General features: G+C 40.1%; 1 protein-coding gene across 6 annotated transcripts in view; it reads right to left on the bottom strand.

Annotated features, from left to right (window-relative positions):
• CRYZL1 (crystallin zeta like 1) overlaps positions 1-26884 on the bottom strand; it is a 47391-nt gene that overhangs the window by 13617 nt on the left and 6890 nt on the right. For 4 of the 6 annotated variants that reach the window (XM_061627749.1, XM_061627747.1, XM_061627745.1 and 1 more), the window contains exons 4-11: positions 25828-25905; positions 23735-23807; positions 20442-20486; positions 19468-19536; positions 10833-10966; positions 8981-9092; positions 4190-4288; positions 2198-2316 (exon numbers count right to left, since the gene is read on the bottom strand). In XM_061627749.1, coding sequence (XP_061483733.1) covers positions 2198-2316; positions 4190-4288; positions 8981-9092; positions 10833-10966; positions 19468-19536; positions 20442-20486; positions 23735-23807; positions 25828-25905 — 729 coding nt within the window. The remainder of the gene's footprint in view (positions 1-2197; positions 2317-4189; positions 4289-8980; positions 9093-10832; positions 10967-19467; positions 19537-20441; positions 20487-23734; positions 23808-25827; positions 25906-26884) is intronic. The other 2 variants (XM_061627748.1, XM_061627750.1) reach the window with 2 other exon arrangements.

Below are 26884 nucleotides of genomic sequence, written 5' to 3'. Positions count from 1 at the left end.
CCAACTCTACAATATCTTTTTGAGGTAATGTGACCAGAATTGTACAAGGTATTCTAAATGAAGTTGCACCACATATTTGTTTACAGCATTATATCAGCAGTGTTATTTTTGATTCCTTTCCTAATGATCCCAAGCATGGAATTTGCCTTTTCATAGCTGCCACACACTGGGTCGATATCTTCATCGAGCTATTCACTATGATCCCAAGGTCTTGTTCCTGGTCAGTCACTGCCAGTTCAGACACCATGAGTGTATATGTAAAATTAAGATTTTTCCCCTCAACATGCATCACTTTACATTTGTTTGCACTGAGTTGCATTTGCCACTTTACTGCCCATTCACTGAGTTTGGAGAGGTCCTTTTGGAGCTCTTCACAATTCCTTTTTGTTTCAAACGACCCTGAACAATTTAATATCATCAGCAAACTTGGCCACCTTACTGCTCACCCCTAACTCTAGACAATTTATGAGCAAGTTAAAAAAGTACAGGTCCTAATACCAATCCTCAGGGGACTCCACTTTCTATATTGTTCCATTAGGAGAACTGTCAATTTATTCCTACTCTCTGTTTTCTATTTCCTAGCCAATTTTTGATCCACAAGAGGATCCCTCCTCTCATTTCATGATCGCTAAGCTTACTCAGGAGTCTTTGGTGAGGTGTTTGGAAGCCCAAGTACACTATGTCAACTAGATCACATTTATTTATTTATTTATTTATTTATTTATTTATTTGATTTATTAGACGCCCATCTGGCAGGTTGTCCCACCACTCTGGGTGACGTACAGTAAAAATATATAATACGCTCAATATAAAAACATATCCACGGAAATTAAAATCACAACTAATCACATCTATTTATATGCTTGTTGACACTCTCAAAGAACTCTAATAGTGAGACAGGACTTGCCCTTGCAGAAGCCATACCGGTTCCACTTCAGTAAGATTTGCTCTTCCATATGCTTGGTTATTGTTTATCTTTCCCCAGTTTCCCCAGAACAGACGTTAAGTTAACCAGCTTGATTTCCAGCCCCCCCCCATCCCTTTATAAACACTGATGTTACATTGGCCACTTTCCAGTCCTTGGATATGGAGGCAGATCTTAAAGGACAAATTACGTATTTTTGTTAGACGATCTGCAATTTCATATTTGAGTTCTTTGAGATCTCTCAGGTGGATGCCATCTGGACCCAGCCACTGTCAGTTTTTATTTTGTCTATTAGGCCTACCACAATCTCTCATAACATCTATCTGCCTGAGTTCCACAGACTCCCTTCTTGCAAAAGTTAGCTTAGGGACAGGAATCTGCCCTGTATCTTCCACTGTGAAGACATATGCAAAGAATTTATTCAGCTTCTCTGCAATTTCCTTATCTTCTTTTAGCACACCTTTGATTCCTTTGATTGTCCCTATCTGGACAGAGAAGATCTCACCTCAGTTGTTCATGCTCTGGTAACCTCTCGATTGGACTACTGCAATGCGCTCTACGTAGGGCTGCCTTTGAAGACGGTTCGGAAGCTACAGCTGGTGCAAAATGCGGCAGCCAGACTAACAATGAGGACCAGGCGGTCTGAACACATAACACCTGTTCTGGCCCGCTTGCACTGGCTACCTATATGCTTCCGGGCCAGATTCAAAGTGTTGGTTTTAACCTATAAAGCCTTATACGGCGCAGGACCACAATACCTTTCAGAACGCCTCTCCCGATATGAACCTGCCCGTACACTACGCTCAACATCGAAGGCCCTCCTCCGAGTTCCGACTCATAGAGAGGCTCGGAGGATGGTAACAAGAACTAGGGCCTTCTCAGTGGTGGCCCCCGAACTGTGGAATAGTCTTCCTGAAGAAGTGCGCTTGGCGCCGACATTGCTATCCTTTCGGCGCCAAGTCAAAACCTTCCTATTTTATCAGGCATTTCAGCTTTTCTTAAACATGTTTTAATTGGTTTTAGATTGTGGATTTGCATTTATATTTTTTGTATTGTTCTGTGTGATTCTATTGTATTTATTGTAATGGTTGTACACCGCCCAGAGAGCTATGCTAGTGGGGCGGTATAAAAATTCAATAAATAAATAAATAATAAAATTTCCTTGTAATCCAAGGGTCCAACCACTTCCCTTAGTCTCCTGCTACTAATATATTCATCAATGGCTGAATATTTACATACATATGCACAGTAATTTCAGGTATTTGTTCTCACCTGAAGATTTTCTTCCATGGTAACCCAATGGCCTCCAACACTGAGCAGTGTAATGATGTCATGTTTGTGTGGTAGTAGTGATTGTGAAGTTGCTTCATTTTCCTTAGTGTATAATCTCACTAAAAAGAAGCAAATAACCACTTCCTTAGAAAATAAGAGTCACATTTAACTGCCAAAGTCTTCAGCCTTTTCTCATCAGAACACTCAGGGCGATATCCATCCAAGTCAGTATAGTACGTTCTCATGTCTGGGGTGTGGGGGACCTGTAGATTCTTAATCCCCAGCCCTTCATATAACATCATTATAAATAAGAGTTGCAACCTTGAGTTTTGGTTTCAACGAACATCACCATAGGTGGGTAGAAGCATAGGTGACCTGTCAGGACCCATATTTACAGTATTACATTTACAGAGGCATCACATGACCCACCTGTAGTGATGCTCAAACTGAAACCAGAACTCAAGTTTGTAACTCATTTTGGTAACTCCTACTATACACAAAGGAATAAAATACAATTTTTCAACTGGTCCCTCATGCATTTTTCATCGGATTTCTCTGAACTGCTTTTATTTGTCACCAAGATACTCTATATAACAAATTTGATTTTTTTAAATCAACTGAGCATCCCTTGCACAGCTGCCAGCTCTTTCTTCCACTCTTCTGGCTTCACCTGCTGCAACTGAGCATGCAAAGCACAATTTCCCCTTTTCTCTCCCTTAACCAAAATCGGAAATTTTGAACTAACATTTAAAATTGCACATAATTTTTCACCTAATAACCAAAATCGACATTTCAGCTGCAGACATGAATAACACAATTCCAGGTAGAAATTCTTAAACTATATTTTGTCATTCAACAAAAAGAAAAGTGGGAAAATGACAGAATTATTCTTCAATTATTAAACTGCTATAACTTAGGCTGCATTCCTAAATGCACTTACTGGAAGTAAGCCACAGTGGACACAGTAAATATGCATAGGATTTCGGTATCAGTCATTTTAAATTTAATTTATTTGAATTTCCTCCCTTGCATGGCCACTTCCCTGGACTAGTTTGACTGGAAACTGAATCTCTTTCACTTGAATTATTTTCACCTCAACATGTCACATTGGCTGGAGTAAAAAATACCCCAAATACAAGGACTTAGAATATGGGGGGTATTTTTGTTCCAGACACCTGTAGAAAGAAACGTGTACAGAAAAAAACCCTAAATGGAAGTAGGAACTGAAATTTGAGGACATTATTTATTGCCATGTAGATGACACTGTACTAGAAGGACTGTGTTGTAGGTTTAGTGCTGTGTAAATTCTGCAATGAAAGGTGCACTAGGCGTGGTTTTAACCCCTTTTGTTAAGAATGAAATTATGCAATAACATATATATATGTTACATATACATATAATAAATATAAATAAATAAATATAATGTAAATTAAAAACTAAAGAAAAAATTAAATAAATATATGTACATCATATGTACACCATAAAGGATAAGTAATAAATGAATAGAAAATTGTAGCAGTGATACTAATTGTGTCTTAAGTTTTCTGTAGGCATAGTTCTATTCTAAGAAAGGCTATATGAATGTTAGTTCTGCAGAAATTTCTCATTTGCATTACAATAACTTTCCAGAGGTCTTTATAGGCAGAATGTCTTCAACAGCATCAACAGGTCTTCCATACCAAATTACGTACTGATAAAATTGTCATGATTTGAACAGACAATACCTCACATCTTCACTGTATCAGCCACTCCTGTGGCGCTATATTATGTAATGGCACTGTATAAAACAGGAGGTAATTTTAAACATACGTTTTTAAATAAAACTACCATGGAACTTGTTAGTAAATACTTATTAGTAGAGTTTTATTATTTATTTATTTATTTCATTTGTATACCGCCCCATAGCCGAAGCTCTCTGGGCGGTTTACAACAATTAAAAACATTAAAAACAAATATACAAATTTAAAAACACATTTTCTAACAATTACAGACCTCCTGCATCAAGGACAATATCCACTCCCAATCCGCCTGTTTCCTCCAAACAGCTTTCTGTCAGGTCATACCTTCCATTTGACTCATCTATAATACGAGCTGGATGGGATGGCAAGGTAAATTACAGTAATAATTTAGGCCAAAAAAAATATGTCAGTACACACTTTCTGTTCTTCAGACTTATCCAGAAACTAATAGGTAGAATAATGAGAGAACAAAACAGTTACTTTTCCTCAACAATATTTACAGAAAATGAGTAAGTGCATGGAAATAAATACAAAATAGTTATTGAAAACTAAAGTGTGCCTAGCATTGCAACCTAACTTGCAAAAGTAATTCTATTAACCTCAGTGGGTTTATTTCTGAGTAAACATGCATTGAAACATCCAGGTACTTGTTGCTAGGAAATAAAAGCAAAGAAAATACTTAAATTATATGAAGAACATGAATTTCTCCAGAGGTGGTAAACACACAACATGGCCGGAGACAGGAAACAGAGATTGGTCTTTGTTATATCATCATTTAGACTTGGTTCATACACAATGCTAACCCATGATTTGTTTAGCCTAACTATGGTTTGAGAGCCAGTGTGGTATAGTGATTAGTGTTGGACTATGACCTGGGAGACCAGGGTTCAAATCCCCCCACAGCCATGAAGCTCACTGGGTGACCTTGGGCCAGTCACTGCCTCTTAGCCTTGGAGGGAGGCAATGGTAAACCACCTCTGAATACTGCTTGCCATGAAAACCCTATTCATAGGGTCGCCATAAGTCGGAATCGACTTGAAGGCAGTCCATTTCATTTTTCAACTATGGTTTGTTTGACCACATGAATACAGCTCCACAGGCTAAACATTTCTGCAAACAAACCACAATGTGAAGCCATAGTTTGTTGCTGTCTTATGAACCATGGCTTGTTCATAAGCCAGCAACAAACAGTTTGGTGTTACGTCTTAACCTAACAGCCTCACTTAATGCTTTGTTTGGCCACCCCACCCCGGCACTCATCAAGCTACAAAGGCACGACGAGCAAGAGCAGCTGGAAAACAAGCCAAACTTTGGTGAAACAACCATGGCTTAGCATTATGTGCAAATGCAGCCTTTTGTCATCATTGCTGTATTAAACAAAGGGCACAATGTAGCCAAAGGTAAGCACTTTTCCACTGAAATCAACTGAAAAGATGTAAGCACATGCTTAATTTTCTTGCTAAAATATAGGCCCAACATTGGCTAGTCTGTGCCCAAAATGTTCTATCTGCCTGTATTTTTGTGAAATAGAAGGATTTATGCTCAGGATTATGAGTGGTATAAAAAATAATAAAAGCAACATATGCAAGATCAGATCTCAATTTATATTCACTTTTATACACAAGAAAGCCAGCGGAGGCCTTCTATGTAGTGGAACTGCCTCTGCCTCTCCTGTTCAGAAAAACAGTGACTGCAGGCAGGGGCTGTGGGAAGAGGTGATCTGCTACATGGGAGGTGTCTTCCTGCCTCTCATTGTAAATAATGGCTGTCATACTGAGAAAGGGAAGGAGGATAGAGGATTCCACTGAGTCCTATAACAATCTATTTCCATAACACCTGTGTACATATGCATATAATTCCCCTCATTATACAATTTTATATAAATTTTGTTTATATATAAAATAAATATGTGGTATATGAGGTATATAAATTTTGTTAAATAAAATAAATATAGGCAAGCCTTCCAGACACATAGATGTTCATCTGTTTTAATCTTTTTAGTTAGTAGCTTTTTCATAATGTGTTTTTAATTCCTTGTTTTTAACTGCTTATTGATAATTTTTATGTTTTTTGTAAACCACCTAGAGGTCTTTACATCCAAGCAGTATATAAATTTTGCTAAATAAAATAAATACACAATTGTATTACTCTTGGGCACAATCCAGTCAAATATAAGCATTTTTGAAAACTCCAATCATTCTACAGAAGAACTCTTCTATTGAAACCTATGAGATGTCCACATGCTTAACATTGAGAACATCATGTCTTTAGTACTTCTTCGATTTGTAAACCACCACATAACTCAATGTGGCTTACAATATGAACTGCACAGTATAATTAAAACAGTTTCTTTATTTTTAACTGTTTAATCCTTTATTTCTACTCACTAGAATGCAAGCCATTGATGGAGCAAAAATAAATTTTTGGAGAGCAAGCAAAGATTGTGGGACAGCCATAGGGAAGAGCTTAGGCCAGAGGGACCGGGAGCAACAGTGATAGTAGTTAAGATGCAGAAGGCACATTGGGATAGGATAAGGAGTACTTTCTAAAAGCTAACCATAGATTCTATTCACTGCTCCCCCACTCCAAACTGGTGGCAAGTTTTCAATATAAATGTTGACATCTCTAAGTATCTGCTCAGTGGGGAGTTGGGCCCTCTGCTTGCTTTGAGTTTGATGCTCTTCTATTTGCACTGCAAAAATTATATGGAATACATTAGAAAGTAAGCAATAACAACACACTTGTTTGGTTGTGCCAAAATGAAAGCTTTTTCTCAAACTGACTTCATATAAAACATTTCAAGCTGCATTCAGCAAGAACTTGGGAAGCTGTTATTTGGGTCAATGTGTTCCATGTTTAAACCTCCTTGTTCTCACAAAGAACTAGCAGATATGCTCTGCTTGAATATACAAGACTTGACTATGTAATCAATATTTTACAATATCCTGTTTCAACCTCAAGTCCAACACTTCAACTGACAGTTTTGTTTTATTGTACTGATGCTGCATAATGTGAACTATTTTGTTTCTCACACTTCCACAGAATTTTAAGTAGCAAGAGGAGCAACACTCAAATAACTAGATTCCACTAATCATACAGCAGTGTCTGGAATCTGCCCAAGCAGGTACTTGCCATTTACTGTACCACAATAGACTGAAATTACGTTAACTGCAGAACAATTCAAAATTAAAAGGACAAAGGAAGAACTGTGGAGTTATAAATGTAAGTGTACTGCCTTCAAGTCAATTCCGACTTATGGCGACCCTCTGAATAGGGTTTTCATGAGGCTGAGAGGCAGTGACTGGCCCAAGGTCACCCAGTGAGCTTCATGGTTATGTGGGGATTCAAACCGTGGTCTCCCAGGTCATAGTCCAACACCTTAACCACTACACCACACTGGGTATACGTTATTTAAAACAAAAATTGGAGGGAAGGGGAACACTCATTCATTACTTGGATGGGATTGTGATGCTTTAAAATTAAATATAAGCCTTTAAAATAAGAGATGTGTTTAAAAAAGGACATCTGGCATTCTAGTAGCAAATTTGACACTAACACAGGGAGGTCTTTGGGAGACACAGGATCTTTGCAGCTGCTTACTATTAAGAGAGATTTCTTAATCATGCCATGATCCATCTGCGCAAGAAATTCTTTTGTGCAATTTTTGCTTGCATTCCCTCTCTTTGCAGCACATTTGCAGGAAGACACTGTAGGCTCCTAAGCCCCTCCACTATGTAGTCCAAGGCCAATGCAGCCCAGCATTAAGCACTGCTACATGCTTCACCCATTATGGGTGCCACTCCAACTTAGCGCTTACATCACACATAATCATGTGGTCATGTCCCACCCCTGAGGAAGAGTTCTGATACACTTGACAGATACTTCAGAAAATAGTTTCTCTCTGAAAAACAAGGCATTCAGAGTACATCTATCTTTTCATTTCATCCCGAGCTCACAATACGTAAACAAGCAGAGATAATAAGGAAAATGTTACATGTACTCACAAATCAGCAATGACTATAGAGAGTGTCCTATTCAGCCTAACAGTTGCTGCCCTACTTTTTTGGGTGACCAAGAGGGAAAGTAAGTAAGATTAAAAATAAATAAAAGGCTGTAAAAAAAGTCATAGGCATTTAAAAATAATCCTTAATTTAACGTTTATTGTAATACTGCGACGGATATGAACAATGTTGGCCTCAAGTATTAAAGTGGGGGTTCTTTTTGGCCTTTTATTAGAGGTTGTAAATTTCATAAAGCTGAATGTTAGTAATTTGGAATCAAATCTTTATATAACGGGGTTACAGAAGATTATTGTCCAGGTCTGCATAACTGAAAGTAGCCCCTCAGCCACATATTGTGGCCTGCCATGTTTTGACATCTCTCTCCCCACACACACTTTTTTTTGCAGTTCCAGCTAGGGCCTTGCTGAGCCCCTGGTGGGCAGCCTTATATAGCTGGACACTGTATAAGCTTGCTATTGCCTAAAAGGAACATCAACAGTCAGCTGTGTTAAGTTTTACCAACAGAGACTCTGTCCTAGATCTAAAGGTTTATCATTTATTTTATTTAAAATTTCTTACACCATCCTTCATCAAAAGTGATTCCTGGGCAACTACATCAACAAACACAAAATTCCAAACAGCAGCACACTAAAACAAAAGACAAATAAAAACTGGAGATAAAGATAAAAAACAGAACTTAAATTTTTATCTGGCTGAATAAAAAGGTTGTTGCCTGATGCCTAAAAGATAACAATACTGCCATCAGGTGTGTCTCTTTGGAGATGGAATTCTATAACTGGGGCACAAGAGCCATGAAAGCCCTCTCCCTTGTTGACATCAGCCTCACCTCTGATATGGGAGGCATTTGGAGAAAAGCACTGACAGATGACAGAGTTTGGGCAGGTTGATAAGGCCATATGTGCTCCTTCAGGTACCTGGGCCCCAAGCTGTTTAGGGCTCATGAAACACATGAAATTTTCAAAATAAATGTATGTCTGAATTAGCTCTCTCTCAGGCAGTTAGCATTAAACATCATAACTCACCCACAGATGGTGTAAGCCTCTCAAGATACTGCTTGTCTTCAAGACTATATATAGTGGAAATTACTTTGGCTCCTCTGTGTTGTGCTAGCTGAATAGCTATCGTACCAAATGGCTGCAGGGGGAAAAATAGACTGAGTATGTACAAATGTTCAGACATATAATTTGTGTATTGGTGAAATAAAACATAGGGTATACCTTCAAGAACTTAATTATGAACTGCATTAACACCTGTTCAGATGATACTCCCGCCAGCCCAATTATTCCTGGTGAAATTGGAAACATATCTGAGGTTCTCGCACCTTATCCAATGTACCCCCCCCCGCATCCTGAATATTAGAAAATCTTGAAAATGCTAGTTTGGACACATTTCCTTCCAAATGAATTTTTCAAGAATGCTTGAAAAATTTCCACATCAGCCATAAAGCTCAAGTTTGGTATTACGTAGTCCAACATACAGGGATTACCGGAACAGTCTGAGCATTTTAATTATTTTCATGTATTGGCCAAAATTCAGGACAGGAAATCTGTGTTATCATGGCAGCACAGCACTCCAGCACAGAGCAGGATAATAAGCCGTATTGCATGGAGAAGTGTGAGTTTCTTTTTTGAACTGCACAAGGGCAGGCTTCCAGTGGCAAACAACATATTTATCTTGTTTTTTCCCACCTTTCAGCCAAAAAGTGGCTCCGAAAGCAGTTCACAGCAATTAAAATATAACACAAAATGCTTCTGGGGGAAAGCTTCTCAGCTAGACCTATATCCAGGTACAATTGGGAGTGGGTGCTTGGCTGCTGCCCTCCCTCCCTCCCTTCTCTGATGACCTCAGAAATAGCAGCTGTCAATGAGAATCACGAAGTTGGAATGGGTCTGGTAAGCCATCTAAGTCCAATTTTCACTCAATATAGGAAATCTACAGCATCCCCAACCGTTGAGCCTTTGCTTGAAGACTTGCGTTGAGGAAGAGCGCACAACTCCTCTAGATAATTGGTTCCATTGTTAAACTGCTCTTGCAGTCAAAATATTTTTCTAAATTTCAACTGAAATCTACCCACCTGCAACTTAAACCCTTTAGAAGTAGTTCTGCCCTCTGGGACAGCAAAGAACAAGTCTTTGCCGCTTTCTATATAACAGTTCTTCAAGTATTTGAAGTGTGCTATTAAGATACCTTCTTAGGCTTTTCTTCTCTAGCCTAAACATACCCAATTCCTTCAACCTTTCCTTGTTTTCCAAACCAATGACCATCTTCATTCCCCTCTTCTGAACCCATTTCAGTTTATCTACATTCTTCTTAGAGTGCACCACCCAGAACAAGACAAGAGTTTTCCAGATGAAGTTTGACTAGTGCAGAATAAAATGGAACCATTATTTCTTGTGATTTAGAAACTAAAATTGCAAGAACCTTTTTTACATCTGCATCACATTGTTGACTCTAATGTTCAGCTTGTGAAAGACTACAATTCCTAATTCCTTTTTTCATCTACCATGGCCAAGCCAGGTATCCCCATCCTACACCTGTGTTTGATTCTCTTCCCCAACCCCCAAATGCAGAACTTTGCATTTCTCTCTGGTGAATTTCATTTTGTTAGCTTCAGCCCAGTTTTCCATTCTATCAAGATAATTTTGAATTTGATTTTTTTGACAACTTGATACTATGCCTTCAATATGCAATATGTATTTGCAACAAACAATGTTGCAGTGAGTGCGTCCCATTTCATTCCTTCTTTTTGTGGATCGCGTAGAGGAAAAACACATAAGATGCTATGGGACTTTTCACTGACTGCAAGTTTAAGAAAAAATGGTTTCCCAAATAGTTTTCATGATATTCTATTATTACAACATTTCTTGTACCTACACTCGCTCCATCCATCACCAGCACAGTTTTTCCTGGAGAGATGTAAGAAAGATAATGTAGAGCTGTATATGCACGAACACCATCACGAATGGTTCCTGCTGCTTCAAGCCAGGAGACCTTTTCTGGTTTATGAGCTGTTTCATAAAGGGGGGGGGGAATGGAACAGAGATTTTACAAGGAAATTTGAAGCTTGCTTTGGTTATTACCTAGTTTGCAATGGAATAATCAATTTGTTATTGAAAGAGAACAGAATCTATTACAAAAAAAGTTGGGCGGTGGCCTCCTCCCAAAAAAGGAAAATTAAATAAACACAAATTGCAGATTCAATTGCTTTATGTACGTTTGAAATGTTATTAAGAAATCTATAAGCTCTATCTTTTAAACTTTTTGCCAATAAAGTATTAATATATTTTATAGCATGCAAGCCTGATAGTGGACAGATGTGAAGCGAGAAAAAAATCACACCTGCTCTAGTCCGAGACAGGAAACGGACTGAGGGAGGGGCGTGGCTAACTGACAAAGACCATTCTGCATTTCCTGTCTCCAGCCACGAGGGGGCAGTATAACCCACCATGTTGTGAGTTCACCACCTCTGGAGAAGTCAGGATATAAACACCTGGAGGAATCAAATAATTATTGCATGTTTCATAACATCATAATTATTTTGTGGTAAAATGGCTTTTTTAAAAAGTGCTATAGCAGGATTCAAAACATGTATGTTCTAGAATTATATCACTTTGAAAAACAGGACTTCTAAGACAAGCTTTAGAGTTTATACCAGGTTTGGCTGAAGTTGTTCCAAACCAATTGGAGGAATAAAATAATAAAAACAGAGAAAGAGAAGAATCTTAACTTGATGTTCATAAGTGAGATCTGCAAGTGAGGCTGCTTATCAGCTTGCTTTTGTTATTAAAAAAGGCATGGAGTAAAGGATGAAGTGGGGAACAGGGTCTTGGAATATTCAAAGAATCAATGAAAAATGCTAAAGGAGGTTCTTAACATTACAATGAACACATCTACACTTTATAGTTGAGTCAGTTAAGTAATTTGGGAGCTCTTAACTCCATAATTGGTTTTGTGTATGTGGGATCAGGATCCAATTTATATTGGTAAGGGTTACACAGCTTGGCTTTTCTAGAATCCTCTAAATAAAAACTGCTTTCTTCTTCCAAAATTCCATTCCTCTCCCTTCTCTCTACAAATCCAAATTACTTGAAAACCTGAATCTTGATAACACAATTATGTAAGTAACTAGAGGAAAATTAATTACCATACTATATATTAAGAACAGAACTTGTATTTGTGTGAGGGCATGTAATACAGACAAACCTGAATAAAGTTTATCCAGATATTGTTCTAGCTGTCTATGTAAAGACCACACCAGAAAGTTTCAAAATTATTATGCCATTCATGAGGGCAAAGTTAAAAAGGGGCTTGTTAACAGCAGTTTTAACTTCCTATTTTTGATATTTTAAAAAATTCACTTTTGAACCTTACAGAAGGGTGTGGAGAGATCTTCACCCTTCTATAAGGTTCAAAAGTGAATTCTTAAAAAAAAAATGTTGATGTAAAGGGGTGTAGGGGGATATATAGTAGGGCCCCGCTTCTCAGCATTCCATTAATAGCCAGCGGGGCGATCAGCTGGAGGGGGGGCTGGAGCTCCTTGCACTCCAGCTGATGGCGCCAGAGGAAGGGAAGATCAGTTGTAGAATGCTACAGCTGATCTTCTCCTCCTCTGGCACGATCAGACTCCCTCGCTTGAGCTGATTGCACCGGAGGAGGGGAAGATCAGCTGTAGCGTGCTACAGCTGATCTTCTCCTTGGGGGTGGTCAGACTCCCGCACTCCAGCTGATCGCGCCGGAGGAGGGGAAGATCAGCTGTAGCTTGCTACAGCCAATCTTCTCCTCTTCTGGTGCGATCAGACTTCCCCACTCGAGCTGATCGTGCTGGAGGAGGGGAGATCAGCTGTAGCTCGCTACAGCCGATCTTCTCCTCTTCTGGCACGACCAGACTCCCGCTCGAGCTGATCGCCCGAGGAGGGGAAGATTTGATCTTCTCCTCCTCTGGTGCGCTCAGCGGGTTAGGTACCAGACCCCCGCGCTACAGCTGATCTGCTTTTCGGCGGTTTTCGCTTTTCGGCGGGGGTCTGGAACCTAACCTGCTGTATGAGTGGGGCCCTACTGTAGGGGGTGTAGAGAGATCTTAGGGAGCCAGTGTGGTATAGTTGTTAGTGTTGGACTACAACCTGGGAAACCAGCGTTCGACTTCCCTCACAGCCATGAAGCTCACTGGGTGACTTTGGGCCAGTCACTGCCTCTCAGCCTCAGAGGAAGGCAATGGTAAACCACCTCTGAATACTGCTTACCATGAAAACCCTATTCATAGGGTCGCCATAAGTCGGAATTGACTTGAAGGCAGTCCATTTCCATTTTCAGAGAGATCTTAATCCAAGAGGCCTTCTTGTGTGCGATGACTGCAGAGTTGGATTTGGGGTCTTTTTTTAACTTTCTTTTTTGAATATTTTATTTCATATTTTGAAGTGTTTTATTTTTATTTTATTTATTTTATATTTTATAGTCTGTCTTTAAGATGTTTAGAGTGTTTTTAGTGTTTTTTTTTGCCACCCTGGGCACCTTCTGGGAGGAAGGACGGGATATAAATTTAATAAACAATAAAACAATATTTTCTGAAATTGAGAGGGGGCAAATCATCTTGCAACAAGGTATTGAGTGCAGATGTTGCCACCCACTTCTCTGGGTCAGGTCCATGTCTAATTAGTCTATAAGAGAGCTGATCCATGCAGGATGTCTATCACATGATCACTCAACAGTTGATAACTGTCAGTTAAATGAGAGAACAGTATCCAATTAAACGTTTTCTGTTTTGAGCTGACATTATAGTATCAAAGTTCTTCCTGGGTGATTCATTTGCACTTGTTCATTCACACATGCTGATTATCACTCGATTCTATTATCATCAAGTGGTAAACATGTGCATGTGAAGCAATACTTAAAGCGGTGTGAGGAACTGGAGCTGACCTTCAGGCTTGATCCTTACCTCCACCACCATCTACAGGCCAACTTTTACAGATGGGAGGGGCTCCCCACCCATCAATCACCTGGCATCATGATATGATGTCACAACTTCAAAAGAACTGACTCTCAGGCTTATCAGCTAATTAGAGCTCAGAAGAACTCCTTTGAAGGAGCACTCTCAGTGCCAATCAGCTGGTGGACACTGAAGGGGACTCGACAGATGGGCTTCTTCTCAGTGCCCATCAGCTGACTGGTGCTGACAGCAGACTCACTGGCTGCACTAGAGAGTTCCTAATGCGGAACTCCTTAGTGCAGCAGAATCCAGCCATGTTTTCAACTGCCCCATAACTGATGTCACATATGATTTCTGGTGTTGAGCAGGTGGGCATGGTTTGGGGGAAACAATATTGCCATTTATAAAGGGTGTTTTCAGTCTATGACTATTAGTTGATGGATGAAGGTAATTATAACTGAGAAAAACTTTGCATTCTAGCCATCTAGTTTTAATTACATCATTTGATTACATCAAATTTATGAAAAAATGAATTATACAAGTTACACAGATGCAACACTGCAATGTATAATGGATTTATTGATTAGATTGATTAAAATATTTAATTGACTAATATGTCCAATTGGTTGGGCACTTTAATAAACATTTTAATGCATGTACTTACAAAAACTAAATATAGCAAGCACCATCAAAAAAGAGGCATTCCCATTTTCTCTCACTCAGAAGAGAGTGCTACTTCCCATACGTAAATTTAATCAAGCAACTGGCTAAAGCGGATATGATTAATCAATTAAGATTTAACTGTGTGACAGCCCTATGAAGATGTAAATGCTTGCAATCCACATCTTGTTGAGCATTTGCTAGCAGGCTTTTATATTACAAAAGCTAAAAAGCTAAGCACCACAATCCAGGGAGACCCTTCGGTAACCAGAAGGACCTGCATGAGTCAAACATAATTTTCTTTGTTATTTTCCCCACAGTAGCCCCTTCCTCACTGTACTGCATACTGATTTTAATGTTTTCCTAACTTTGAAAAAACTACTTGTAATGCACTTCAGAGAGCCTACTGTTGGGAAAACAGAAGTCCTGCTGGGCATGTAGAGATAATAGTGCAAATTTCTGGGTTGTAGCCAAAGTACACATAGTTGCTTGTTTTAATGTCTATTTTTCTGCTGTCTTTTGCCTTGTATCAAGTACTACAAAAAGTATGCTCTTCTACTATTAAACTAAAATGTTAAATTATGGTGACATAAAATATTCAAATGTATTTTTGTTACATAATATAAAGATCCCTGAAAAGATCATCATCCCAATCCAGTGAGACAAGGATGCAGAAGCAGCCTTTGATGCCTGCAGAGGATGCAAACGCATAACTGGATGTGTAACTAATTTGCATCACGAAGTTCATCCATGACCCAATGATCTGGTGGGTGGAACTTTTTAACGTAGATGTGCATTCCCACCTGGCCATTAGCTGTGTGACCTACATTTGCTTGACTACAGCTGGCCTATGACTTCATTGTCATACTGGGTAATACAGAAGCAATAGAGTTATAACTTGTCTGATGCCAGAAAGCAATCTGATGACAAGGCTGGAGGGGAAAACTCCACAGGACTCATAACTGTATGCAGTTCTCCAGTGACTGAAAAATGTTTATTATAACTATAAACCTCAAGGAAGAGGTATTTCTGACTTAGTGAAAGAGTGAATACAAAAATTATTTTGTTACACAATCTTAAGAACTAAAAAAAATGTACTGCCTTCAAGTCGATTCTGACTTATGGCAACCCTATGAATAGGGTTTTCTTGAGGCTGAGAGGCAGTGACTGGCCCAAGGTCACCCAGCGAGCTTCATGGCTATGTGGGGATTCGAACCCTGGTCTCTCAGGTCGTGGTTACTAAGATCACCCAGAAGAATGCTGTTAGTTGTGCCCCATGTTTCAGAAGCCTAACGGGCTTCAACTAGAAATTGGGCATTTAGTGGTGCCAGTCTCATGCTATGGAAAATGTTCCCAGCAGAGATTCGGCAGACATCCTTGCTGCTAATTTTCAGAAGTCCTTCCAAGACCTTTTTATGCTGACAGGCCTATTCAGTTGTTTAAAATGTTTTCAAAATGAGTCATTTTTTATAATTTTGTATTTTTTTACATTTTATTTTTATTGTACTTCTATATTTTGTTATACACTGTCTCAATATTTTATAAGTGGGGTTGGTCTATACTTTTTATTTATTAAGAATATAAATGAATGAACTGCACAAGATCCCTCGCTATTTTTCTCTGGATTCCACATAAGAAGATTCTTGCTGGATCAGGCCAAAGATACATCCTAGTCCAGTAGCCTGTTCCCACAGTGGCCAACCAGATGTCTATGGGAAGACCAAAAGCAAGATCTGAGTACAACAGTGCTCTCCCCGCTTATGATTCTCAGCAACTGGTGGTACTCAGAGGCATACTTCCCCCAATATCTTTTAACTACTTACAGTTTAACCTCCTTACACATTTGCAAAGCAAGTACTAATTGCTAGGACACAAGCATTTCCTGATGGCAGAGCAAGCTTTGAAATTAGCAACTACATGTGCCCCAGCCATTAGGGTTTGCTTTCAAATGAGAAAGATTTCTAAAACAACATGTCCCCCTCCATGTCTTCATAACAGATTGTATTGTAGCCGAACCATGCTTATACCCTACAGCCTGGATCATACATTATTTTGTATTATACTATGACAAAACTCTAGATCAGCCTTCTCCAACCTGGTGCCCTCCAGAAATTTTGGACAACATCTCCCATTATTTATTTTATTTTTATTTATTTTATTACATTTCTAGACTGCCCTATAGCAATAAGCTCCCAGGGCGGTGAACAGCATAATAAAACAGATTAAAATACAAGCGGATGTAAATACAATACAGTACACAATAAAACATAATTAAAATTCCAAATTTAAATTCAATTTTAAAATTTTTAAAATTTTTAAAATGCCTGGGCAAAGAGGTAGGTCTTTACCTGGCGCCGAAAAGATAACAGAGAAGGCGCCAGGCGTATCTCGTCAGGGAGGGCGTTCCATAGTTCGGGGGCCACCACCGAGAAGGCCCTAGCTCTAGTTGTCGTTCTCCGTGCCTCCTTATGCGTTGGGACACAGAGAAGGGCCTTCCACGTTGAGCGCAGTGACCGGGTAGGTACATAGGGGGAGAGGCGTTCCGCCAGGTATTGCGGTCCGATGCCGTTAAGGGCTTTATAGGTAAGAACCAACACTTTGAATCTGGCCCGGAAACATATTGGTAGCCAGTGCAGCTGGGCCAGAACAGGTGTTATATGATCAAATTTTTTAGTCCCAGTAAGGACTCTGGCCGCAGCATTCTGCACCAGCTGAAGTTTCCGAACCGTCTTCAGAGGTAACCCTACGTAGAGTGCATTGCAGTAGTCCAATCTAGAGGTTACCAGAGCATGGATAACTGTGGCGAGGTTCTCCCTCTCCCGATAGGGTCGTAGTTGGGCTACCAGCCGAAGCTGGTAGAACGCATTCCGTGCCACCGAGGCTACTTGAGCCTCCAGTGACAGGAGCGGATCTAATAAGACCCCCAAACTACGGACCTGCTCCTTTAGGGGGAGTGTAACCCCATCTAGGGCAGGTCGGACATCATCCATCTGGGCAGAGAGCCCCCCCACCAACAGCATCTCAGTCTTGTCAGGATTGAGTCTCAGTTTGTTAGCTCTCATCCAGTCCATTATCGCGGCCAGGCAGCGGTTTAGTACATTAACAGCCTCACCTGAGGAAGATGAAAAGGAGAAGTAGAGCTGCGTATCATCAGCATATTGCTGGAAACGCACTCCAAATCTCCTAATGACCTCACCCAGCGGCTTCATATAGATATTAAAGAGCATGGGGGACAGAACTGAACCCTGTGGGACCCCATATTGGAGTATCCAGGGGTTCGAGTAATGCTCCCCAAGCATCAACTTCTGGAGACGATTCTCGAGGTAGGAGCACAGCCACTGCCAAGCAGTGCCTCCAACTCCTAAGTCCGCAAGACGTCCCAGAAGGATACCATGGTCGACGGTATCAAAAGCCGCTGAGAGATCAAGGAGAACCAACAGAGTTACACTCCCTCTGTCTTTCTCCCGACAGAGGTCATCATACAGGGCAACCAAGGCTGTTTCTGTACCAAACCCCGGCCGAAAGCCCGATTGACATGGATCCAGATAATCAGTTTCATCCAAGAGAGCCTGGAGCTGGCGAGCGACCACACGCTCTAAGACCTTGCCCAAGAACGGAACATTTGCTACCGGTCTATAGTTGTCAAAATTTTCAGGGTCCAAGGAGGGTTTCTTTAGGAGCGGTCTCACCACTGCCTGTTTCAGGCAGGGTGGTACCGCTCCCTCTCGTAGGGAGGCATTGATCACCTCCTTGGCCCATCCGGCTGTTCCGTTCCTGCTAGCTTTTATTAGCCACGAGGGGCAAGGATCCAGAGCAGAAGTGGTCGCCCGCACCTGTCCAAGCACCTTGTCCACATCCTTAAGCTGTACCAACTGAAACTCATCCAATAAAACAGGACAAGACTGTGCTCCGGACACCTCATTAGGCTCAACTGCTACAATATTGGAGTCAAGGTCCCGGCGGATGTTTGTGATCTTATCTTGGAAGTGTCTCGCAAACTCATTACAGCGGGCTATTGATGGTATTACTGCGTTCTGAGGCCCAGAGTGTAAAAGTCCCCGAACAACTTTATAAAGTTCCGCTGGGGGGTTAGAAGATGACTGAATGGAGGCAGCAAAGTACTGCTTCTTCGCTGCCCTCACCGCCTTCACATAGAGCTTGGTAGAGACCTTCACAAGTGCAAGACCACAGCCGTCGGGAGTTCGTCTCCATTTGCACTCAAGCCTTCTCCTTTCTTGCTTCATCACTCTTAGCTCCGGGGTGATAGCTCCATTATCATAGAGTATTGGTCAAGCAAGCTAGGGCTGAAGGATGCTGCAGTCCAAAACACTGGGAAGGCACCAGGCTGGGTAAGGCCGCTCTAGATACTTGGTTAAGCAAAGTCTTCCCCTAGTGCTTAGGCAACAGTCTGCAGAGCAGTGCTAGTTTTGGATCCAACCCAGTGCTCTTGTTTTTCTCCTGATCTTTTGGATTTGCCTGCTATTTTTATTTTTTTAGTTTGCACATGTACATTCTAAGTACTGCTCCAGAGGAAAACAAAGATGCCCTAGAATAAAAGATGAAGGTTGAAAGAAAAATGCAAAGCTCAAAGCAGGGTTGAACATTGCTTTCAGAAATGCTTGTTTTTATAATTTCAGCCAATATGAGTGAATCAACAAGAGAAGAAGCTTAAAAGAAATAAAAGGGATGGGTTAGCTCTTGTGGTTTCTGTTTGAACATTAATTCACTGAAAGGTATGTATTGCTGCTGTTGTTTAGGAAAAGATAAATTATGCAGCATGTCAGGCTTCAGTGTAAGATATTACACTTCTGATGACACTTGAGATTTTTCATTATGTACCAATAAAACAAATAGGAAATAATTTCTTTTTTTAAGCATTAATTGGGTCATATACACATGATATGTTGGTTAAAACAAGATACATACCTAAATAATGCTCATGAACTAGAACAACTTCGCACAAACCAGACTCTTCTGAATCCAGAGGCAAAATTCCTATAAAAAAACCCTCCAGATCAAATTGTTTATATATGACATGCTGAGCATTTCTTCCACCCTTTTATGAAAGAACATGATACGTATTAGATAAACATAAGTTAGATGAAGTATAAAATAGAACCTAATGAAAGTACATTGTGATACTAATAGTAATGGTTAAGGAACTCCACATTATTGGAATAAATATGTATTATCTGTACTAATGCCTCAGGGCATGTCCAGAACAGCAGTTTGTTGCACTATCTACTAATAATGTTTAAGTAAACAGGTGGATATAAGTCCAATACCTCAGACAATTACTCTATTATTATTATTATTATTATTATTATTATTTCAATTTATATCCCATTCTTCGCCCTAAAGGAGCCCAGGATGGCTATCATAAGGATCGCTTTAACATAGGTAAGTTATATCTGAACTGCTAAGAGATCCTATGTGCTCTTCAATGTAAATTTATCACAACAGTGGATCATGGGGATTTTAGAAAAATAAATTAAGTAGAAAGCAAAACAAAAGTTACTTTACATTTGCCCCAAATGATTGGAGTGGGACTATTTATAAAAACATACTTAAGTGATCAGGGCCCAAATAGTTTAAAATGACAAATCTCAGTAAACAAGACTTAGATTAAGCAGTAGAAGAAATATTAAATTTCTGATTATCCAAATTCACTATGTGTTCACATGTAGCCCAATGTTAACATATACCAGAATCTTTTGGATCTGGAAGTTCAGGTTCAAATCTGTGTTCAGACATAAGGCTCACTGGCCTTGGAGATGTTCCCCAATGGAAATTATAGTCCAAAACATCTGGAGGGCACCAGGTTGGAGAATGTGATTCTAGCCCAAATGCAATTCTTTCACTTTAAAAGTATGCACTGATTAGATAAAATGGTAACTTACCTACTACCTCATCATGAGGCTGAAAGAAGGACACTTTATTTCCAGCTTGGGGAAAAAAAAGAGAGTATAAGGGATAAAAAAACCCAAGAGAAATTACTATTCCTTGAAAACCGTATCTGCTAACAATAATTTAAGTACAATCTTCCTGCAATACCTGATCTCCAAAAACACACCAGCAATGAGGCAGTGAAGGTCAATGCTAAGGCAATTGTGGACGGCAGGTTGGGGTGATGGCGCTTACCTGACCTCCTGGCAATGAAGTTGCTGCTGCTTACTAGGAGGGAGAAGGAGGTTGATGTCGTGTAAATACATTGGCAAATCTAATACAGTGTTCCTGTTGGTGCGTTTGCACAGTACCAACTTTCCCGCCAACTTTAATCCCCCACTCTCCTTCCTAGCAGCAGTGAGGCCACTACCAGGAGGTCAGGTAGGTGCCACCAACCACCATCTGCTACTGTGTTAAGGTCCGTGGAAGAAAAAGGGGAAGAAAATTTTATTTCCAGGGTGTAGCTCAATGCCTGTTCTCCTTCACTCTGAGATAGAATGTAATGTGTGAGGAGCAAATCCAGAGAAAAACAGAAAGGTATACAGCACTATTAGGTGGGTGGGAAAACCAAGTTGAATTTCCTTCCCATCTCACATGGAAAAACCACTCTACCCAACAGATAAGGACAGATAAAAGAGCCCTGCTGGATCAGACCATAGGCCTAGTCCAGCATCCTATTCTCATAATGGCCAATTGGATATCTTTAGGAAACCTGGAAGCAGGCCATGAGTATAACAGCTCCCCGCAACTGGTGTTCAAAGGCATACTGTCTCTGATCCTAGAGGTAATATATAGGTATCATGACCAATTGCCTTATTCTCCATGAATTTGTCCAATCCCCTTTTGAAACAAGCGGCAGTGAATTCCACAGACTGATATATGCTGTATGAAGTACTTCCTTTTGTTTCCCCGCATCTCTCACCGTTCAGCTTCACTGGATGACCCCAGGTTCTAGTATTACAGTATTATAACTTGTATCTACTTTCTCCACACCAGTATTTTTCAATACTGTAATCTCCAACTTGGCAAAACACTTCATAGCTCAATACCAGAGCTTGATTTACGTCCCATGGTAAATACCACTAAATAAATAAATAAGAATACCTTACGTTAAAACCACTCAGTGAACCTTTCCTGATTTGTGGTATATATTGTAGCTGAGCTTCTAATACTGTGATTTTCAATAACTTTCAAGCTTTCTGGAGATATGTGACCCTCTTAGCTTTCCCTTTCAACTTCCTACATAATCAGTTTACGTAATTCACAAACAGAAACCAGCTGGCCTGCAGAAATGTACTTACAGGGCAAAAAGCTCAAGGCACTCTTAGAAACTAGCTGAATCTAAAGGTGCAGTGAAATGCAAAATACTTGAGGTCATTACCAGCAGGACCTGCGGGGAAATTCTTCTGACCCAAGGCAGCAAACCAACCCATCAATTAAATCAAAGGAAGTGTAATTGGGTGCATCTGCATCCCATGCAATATCTTCTTCCTGATTCCTAATTTCCTAGAAAAGGGCTTGTGAACTGAGAAAGCCAGCCACACAGATGATGGCCCACCAAGGGTTCGATAAAGCTTCCATTTATACTGTCAATCTGGGACTGCAAAAACAGGCAGGGCATGGTTGGTGGTCTGTGTTTGACAGTGGGTCAAAAGTTGAGCAGGCCTGACTTAGAAGTGGTGAGGGAAAAGGCACAGTCAAAATGGTAATCTGTGTGCTCATGTATATTCAAAGAGTGGCAATATCTAAGTGGCTGTGATGCATGCAAAGGGTGCAAATGTCACAAGTGTGAAGTCAGCTGATACAATTAATGGAAATATGAACATACAAGAGATCTGGCTGGGCATCTACAGCATACTGGGTTTTGTGTTGGAGTCTTCATACAGACACTGAATCTCAAAACCTGAACCACACATCTTCAGCATCACAGCAATATTAAGGCAACAATCCTAACGTCACTTACTGGGAGAAAACCCCTTTGAAGTCAATAAGATTTATTTCTGAATAGACATGGTTACAATTGCGCTGTAATTTATCTACATTTTCTGCAGGAAAGATACAACAGTCCCCTTATAAAATAATACCTGTCAAGAAAGACTGGTTTTTAAAATAAAAAGTATTTTATTTTAAAAATAATTACTGTATTTTACAATTAAATAAGCTGACTGCTTTGGCCCAGGGATGGAGCTGGTGGCCCTCCAGATGTTGTTGGACTCCCAACTTTAATCAGCTCCAGCCAGTATAACCAATGGCCAGGACTGAGTGGAGTTGTAGTCCAACAATATCTGGAAGAGATGCCTTCACATAGCATTAGAGCACAGAACAGAGTGTGGGTTTTCCTGGATGTTATGAAGTAAGGAACACTTCTTTAGAGTGTGGAGGCCATGGTCACTTAAGAGTAAAAAGGGCTTGAGACAGGTTTAGAAAAGCAGGCCTGTCCTGCCCTTGTTCTGTACAAAGCAATGGCCTTAATGACTGACAAGAAAAGAGGGGATGAATGAAAGAACTCTCATCTCTCTCCTTGCCATCCAACTCATCACTGAGCCTGCTGTCTTTGCAGAGGGCACATCAAAGATTGAAATTGGGCCACTTTCTTTGCTTATGGATTAGTAGGGTTGGAGTTCTGTCACACTCTAGCATGACCAAGAAACAGTAGATATGATGAGGCTGTTGCAGATTCTACATATTTCACTCTTTATATCTATGGGGTTTTTTTTATGGGGAGGAGCTACAGAAACACACTCTCCTCTTCCCTCACAGCTTGTATGTACCTAGTTATGCAATCTGCTCAGTCTTGCTTCACGTCCCTCCTTTGTCCCTGTTCAACAGAAAGCCATGTGATGAAGGTCCTTGTCTTCAATGCTAAGGTTGAATTTTCATACTCTCATAGTTATTGAACTTACAAGACTTGTTACTATTTTTCAAGGATTTAGAAACAAAATACTTATTTAGGAGAAAGTAAAGGGATGCACTTGGGGATACCAAGATCAGAGCTAAACCTGCACCTAGACTCTAATAAACCCAGCCATTAAGAATCAAGGCTGCTACATTCAGCATAGCCCCACTGTAAGTTTCTGTGCCACACTGTAGCATAACCAAATGCCAAGAGAAGGTCACAGAATATTAGGAACTGGTTTTCATGTAGAGAAGATTCATGGGGCTCAATGCTGTATAGTACAAAAAATGCTTACATTTCATTTTTCACTACCAAAGATAACAGTAACATTATGCTAATCAGTATACTCACTCTCCAACACAACACCAGCAATTTCCCTCCCAACAGGTAGAAATTCCTTCTCCAGCTTGATTTCTGATAAAACCTAAGTCAAATCATGGTTAGAATGTCTATTGTGAAGGTGAATACATTTGTGTACATATTACAATAGTAAAATGTTATTATGGCCTCTCAGCAAAACTTTAACTGTGAATAATGTAGTCCAGGAATACTGCAATCTTATGCACATTTTCCTGGGAGTAAGTCCCATGGAACCTCATAATAACATGCATGGGATTCTACTGTAAATGTAATACCCTTGAAAAATACTAACCTGGCTGTGACGTGGAAGCCCAGGTCTTCACAGTCGCTATGTTCTGTCTACTCTATGTAAAAAAATGATTCTGCTTTGGGAAAAAATAGGAACTGAATGGAAAATGGACTGCCTTCAAGTGGATCCCAACTTATGGTGCCTTATGAATAGGGTTTTCATGGTAAGTGGTATTCAGAGGGGGTTTACCATTGCCTCCCTCTGAGGCTAGTTCTCCCCAGCTGGCTAGGGCCTGCTCAGCTTGCCACAGCTGCACAAGCCAGCCCCTTCCTTGTCTGCAACTGCAAGCTGGGGGGCAACTGGGCTCCTTGAGACTATGCAGCTTGCCCACAGCTGCACAGGTGGCAGGGCACATAACCCCTGAGCCACTCCCTGTGGGGGTGATCTTTAGCTAGCCCTTGACTCCCAGGAGACACGAGCAGGGATTTGAACTCACAGACTTTGGACTCCCAGCCAGGCTCTCCTACCCATTCACAAATATTTCAGCGTTTGCCTGGCAGCTGCAATCTTGAATGTAATTGAACTGATAGAATATCCCAGTTTTCAGTTTAGGATTTTAGGTACTTCATCTATTTAATGAAAGGCTATGACAATATCACAGAAAGGCACATTTTGTTCCTTAATAATTTTAATAAATTTTGCCATGTTATTTACAACAGCTGGCATGAACCTTTTTCTTTCTTTCTCCATTTTTCTCCCTATTCTACTTATTTTGCAACACCTGTCATGGGCAGGCCAGATATCCATCTCAAAAAACGCACACTAACAAAACGAAAGAAAACGACACACAAAACAATTTTCAATTTTAATTTTTAAGTTGTGTATTAAAAAATATAGTAAGCTAAATAAGTTTAATAGGCAGGCAAATGTAATACATAGGCCTTTATGCTGCAAACATTTTTGGATACTTAGCATTACACACTGTAGATCTAATAGTAGAAACAATGAAATACATGTTGTCCAGCTAATTTCTACAGAACTATGGGACCATAGACCTAATCAATGCACCCAAGGGGGTGCTTAGCTTTAAATGTGGGTAGGCAGCATTCACTTAAGCCTCTATAAGAGCTGTTTTATGTTGAGCCATGGGAATGCCTTTAACCAGCATCTACATGGTAGCTGAGGAGTCATAACATATAGTGATCCCTCATATTGCGCGGAGAATCTCCACATCAACAACAGACATTTGTGGCAGTGGAACAGAACTCTGTAGAAAGTGGGGACAATTCATGTGGTAACCTGCTTTATCTGTTATGCCTATCATGTGGAAAGTTGTTTCAAGCAGCTTGTAAAGGCTGTTGTGACATGAAAACCAGCCATTTGGGTTTTAGGATTCCCCCCTTCATTCATTTTACATACTTGAGTAAGGTAGATCACAGTAAAAAGTTGATAAAAATGCTATATAAATAGTAGATACTTTAACTGTTGGGCCAACTTATCACTTAGAAGTAACTTCCACTGAACACAGTGGTTTACATTTGAATAAATGTGCCTGGAATTGTACTCTAAGTTACATGTATGCCTTTATTATCTTATGCCAGGAATGGGGAGCCTGTGGCCCTCCAGATGTTGTTGACTACAACTCCCATCATCCCTGACCATTGGCCATGCTGGCTGGAGTTTCTCATTTCCAGAAGCATGGTAACACAACAACTGGAGGCTCACCATCCGTCTTATGAAAACACAACTTCCACAAGACTGAATTAAAATTCTGATGTATCTGAATCCACTGAAAGCAGGCTTACGGGGAAAAAAAGTCTTCTCAACTTTCTACAAAATAAAGTAATATAAATACCTTTGTATCAATCCGGCTAAGAGCACATGCTTTAACTTGCACTTTCACATAGTTGTCGCTCACAACAGGAAGGTTATCCTAAGATTGAATTGACATGATTCATCCACTATAGAACATATAGCTATGCTGTAACAAAATATTTCAGTTTAATTGATTTTGCAGACAAGAGCTGTTCTTTTCTTCTAGATTACAATGGGGAAGGGTCATAGCTTATAGTAGACATAGTAGACAACACTGAGCTTGTTGGACCAATGGTCTGATTCAGGATAAGGCAGCTTCCTACGTTCCTATGTATAGTGTTGCAATTCCACCCTTCAAACATGTATAGCTATATAGAAGAGTACTGTATGTATGAATTATGAATAATAAATAACTTTAGTAACAATACACAGAATGCAATACAAATGATCTCATTTCTGCGGAAGTGTTACTTTGACTTCCTCTGATTCATGGTTACTCCATTTCCTCACTATTCCACTTCTAAGTCACTTTCCACTTTCCTTTCTGAGAAGCAACTGATAGTAATTTTAAAACAAAACCAGTTGTTGATCTGTGCTGTGTAGAAAATGGGTACTGTGCTATGTTGCAATGTTAAAGAAATCTTAATTTAAAATGATTACAATGGATGCTAGAATTATAATAAGTAAAAAACTTAAGGTTTTGATAGTGTATCTGATATTATTTTGTCTCTCTTAGGCTGCAGTCAAACTTGCATTTACACACAGCTGAAGGGAGTTGGGATGCAGCAGATCTCCAGCTATGCCAGCTAATTCCTTCAGCTGGAGCTCAGCCAGCTCAACCAAGACCAGTGTAAGTGAAGCCAGCATAAACCCCAAAAAAGGGGTATTTGGGGGGCATATCAGGGAAGTGTCAGGGAAGTGGCCAAGTTGTGGGGACTAAGGCCACATTCAACTCATTTTTGCAGAATTCTTGCAGGTCCCAGTTCAGGCAAAGATTACACTGGGGGGAAAGGTTGGTCTAAGTAAATAAATACAACAGAAGTCAATTAAGAGGGTTACTGCCCGGTAAGAATATTTGAGAGAGCAGGTTTTTACTT

Source organism: Rhineura floridana, chromosome 5 (assembly GCF_030035675.1).
Source record: "Rhineura floridana isolate rRhiFlo1 chromosome 5, rRhiFlo1.hap2, whole genome shotgun sequence".
NCBI lineage: Eukaryota > Metazoa > Chordata > Lepidosauria > Squamata > Rhineuridae > Rhineura > Rhineura floridana.
Note: the sequence above shows the minus strand (reverse complement) of the source record. Positions and strands in the feature narration are given on the sequence as shown.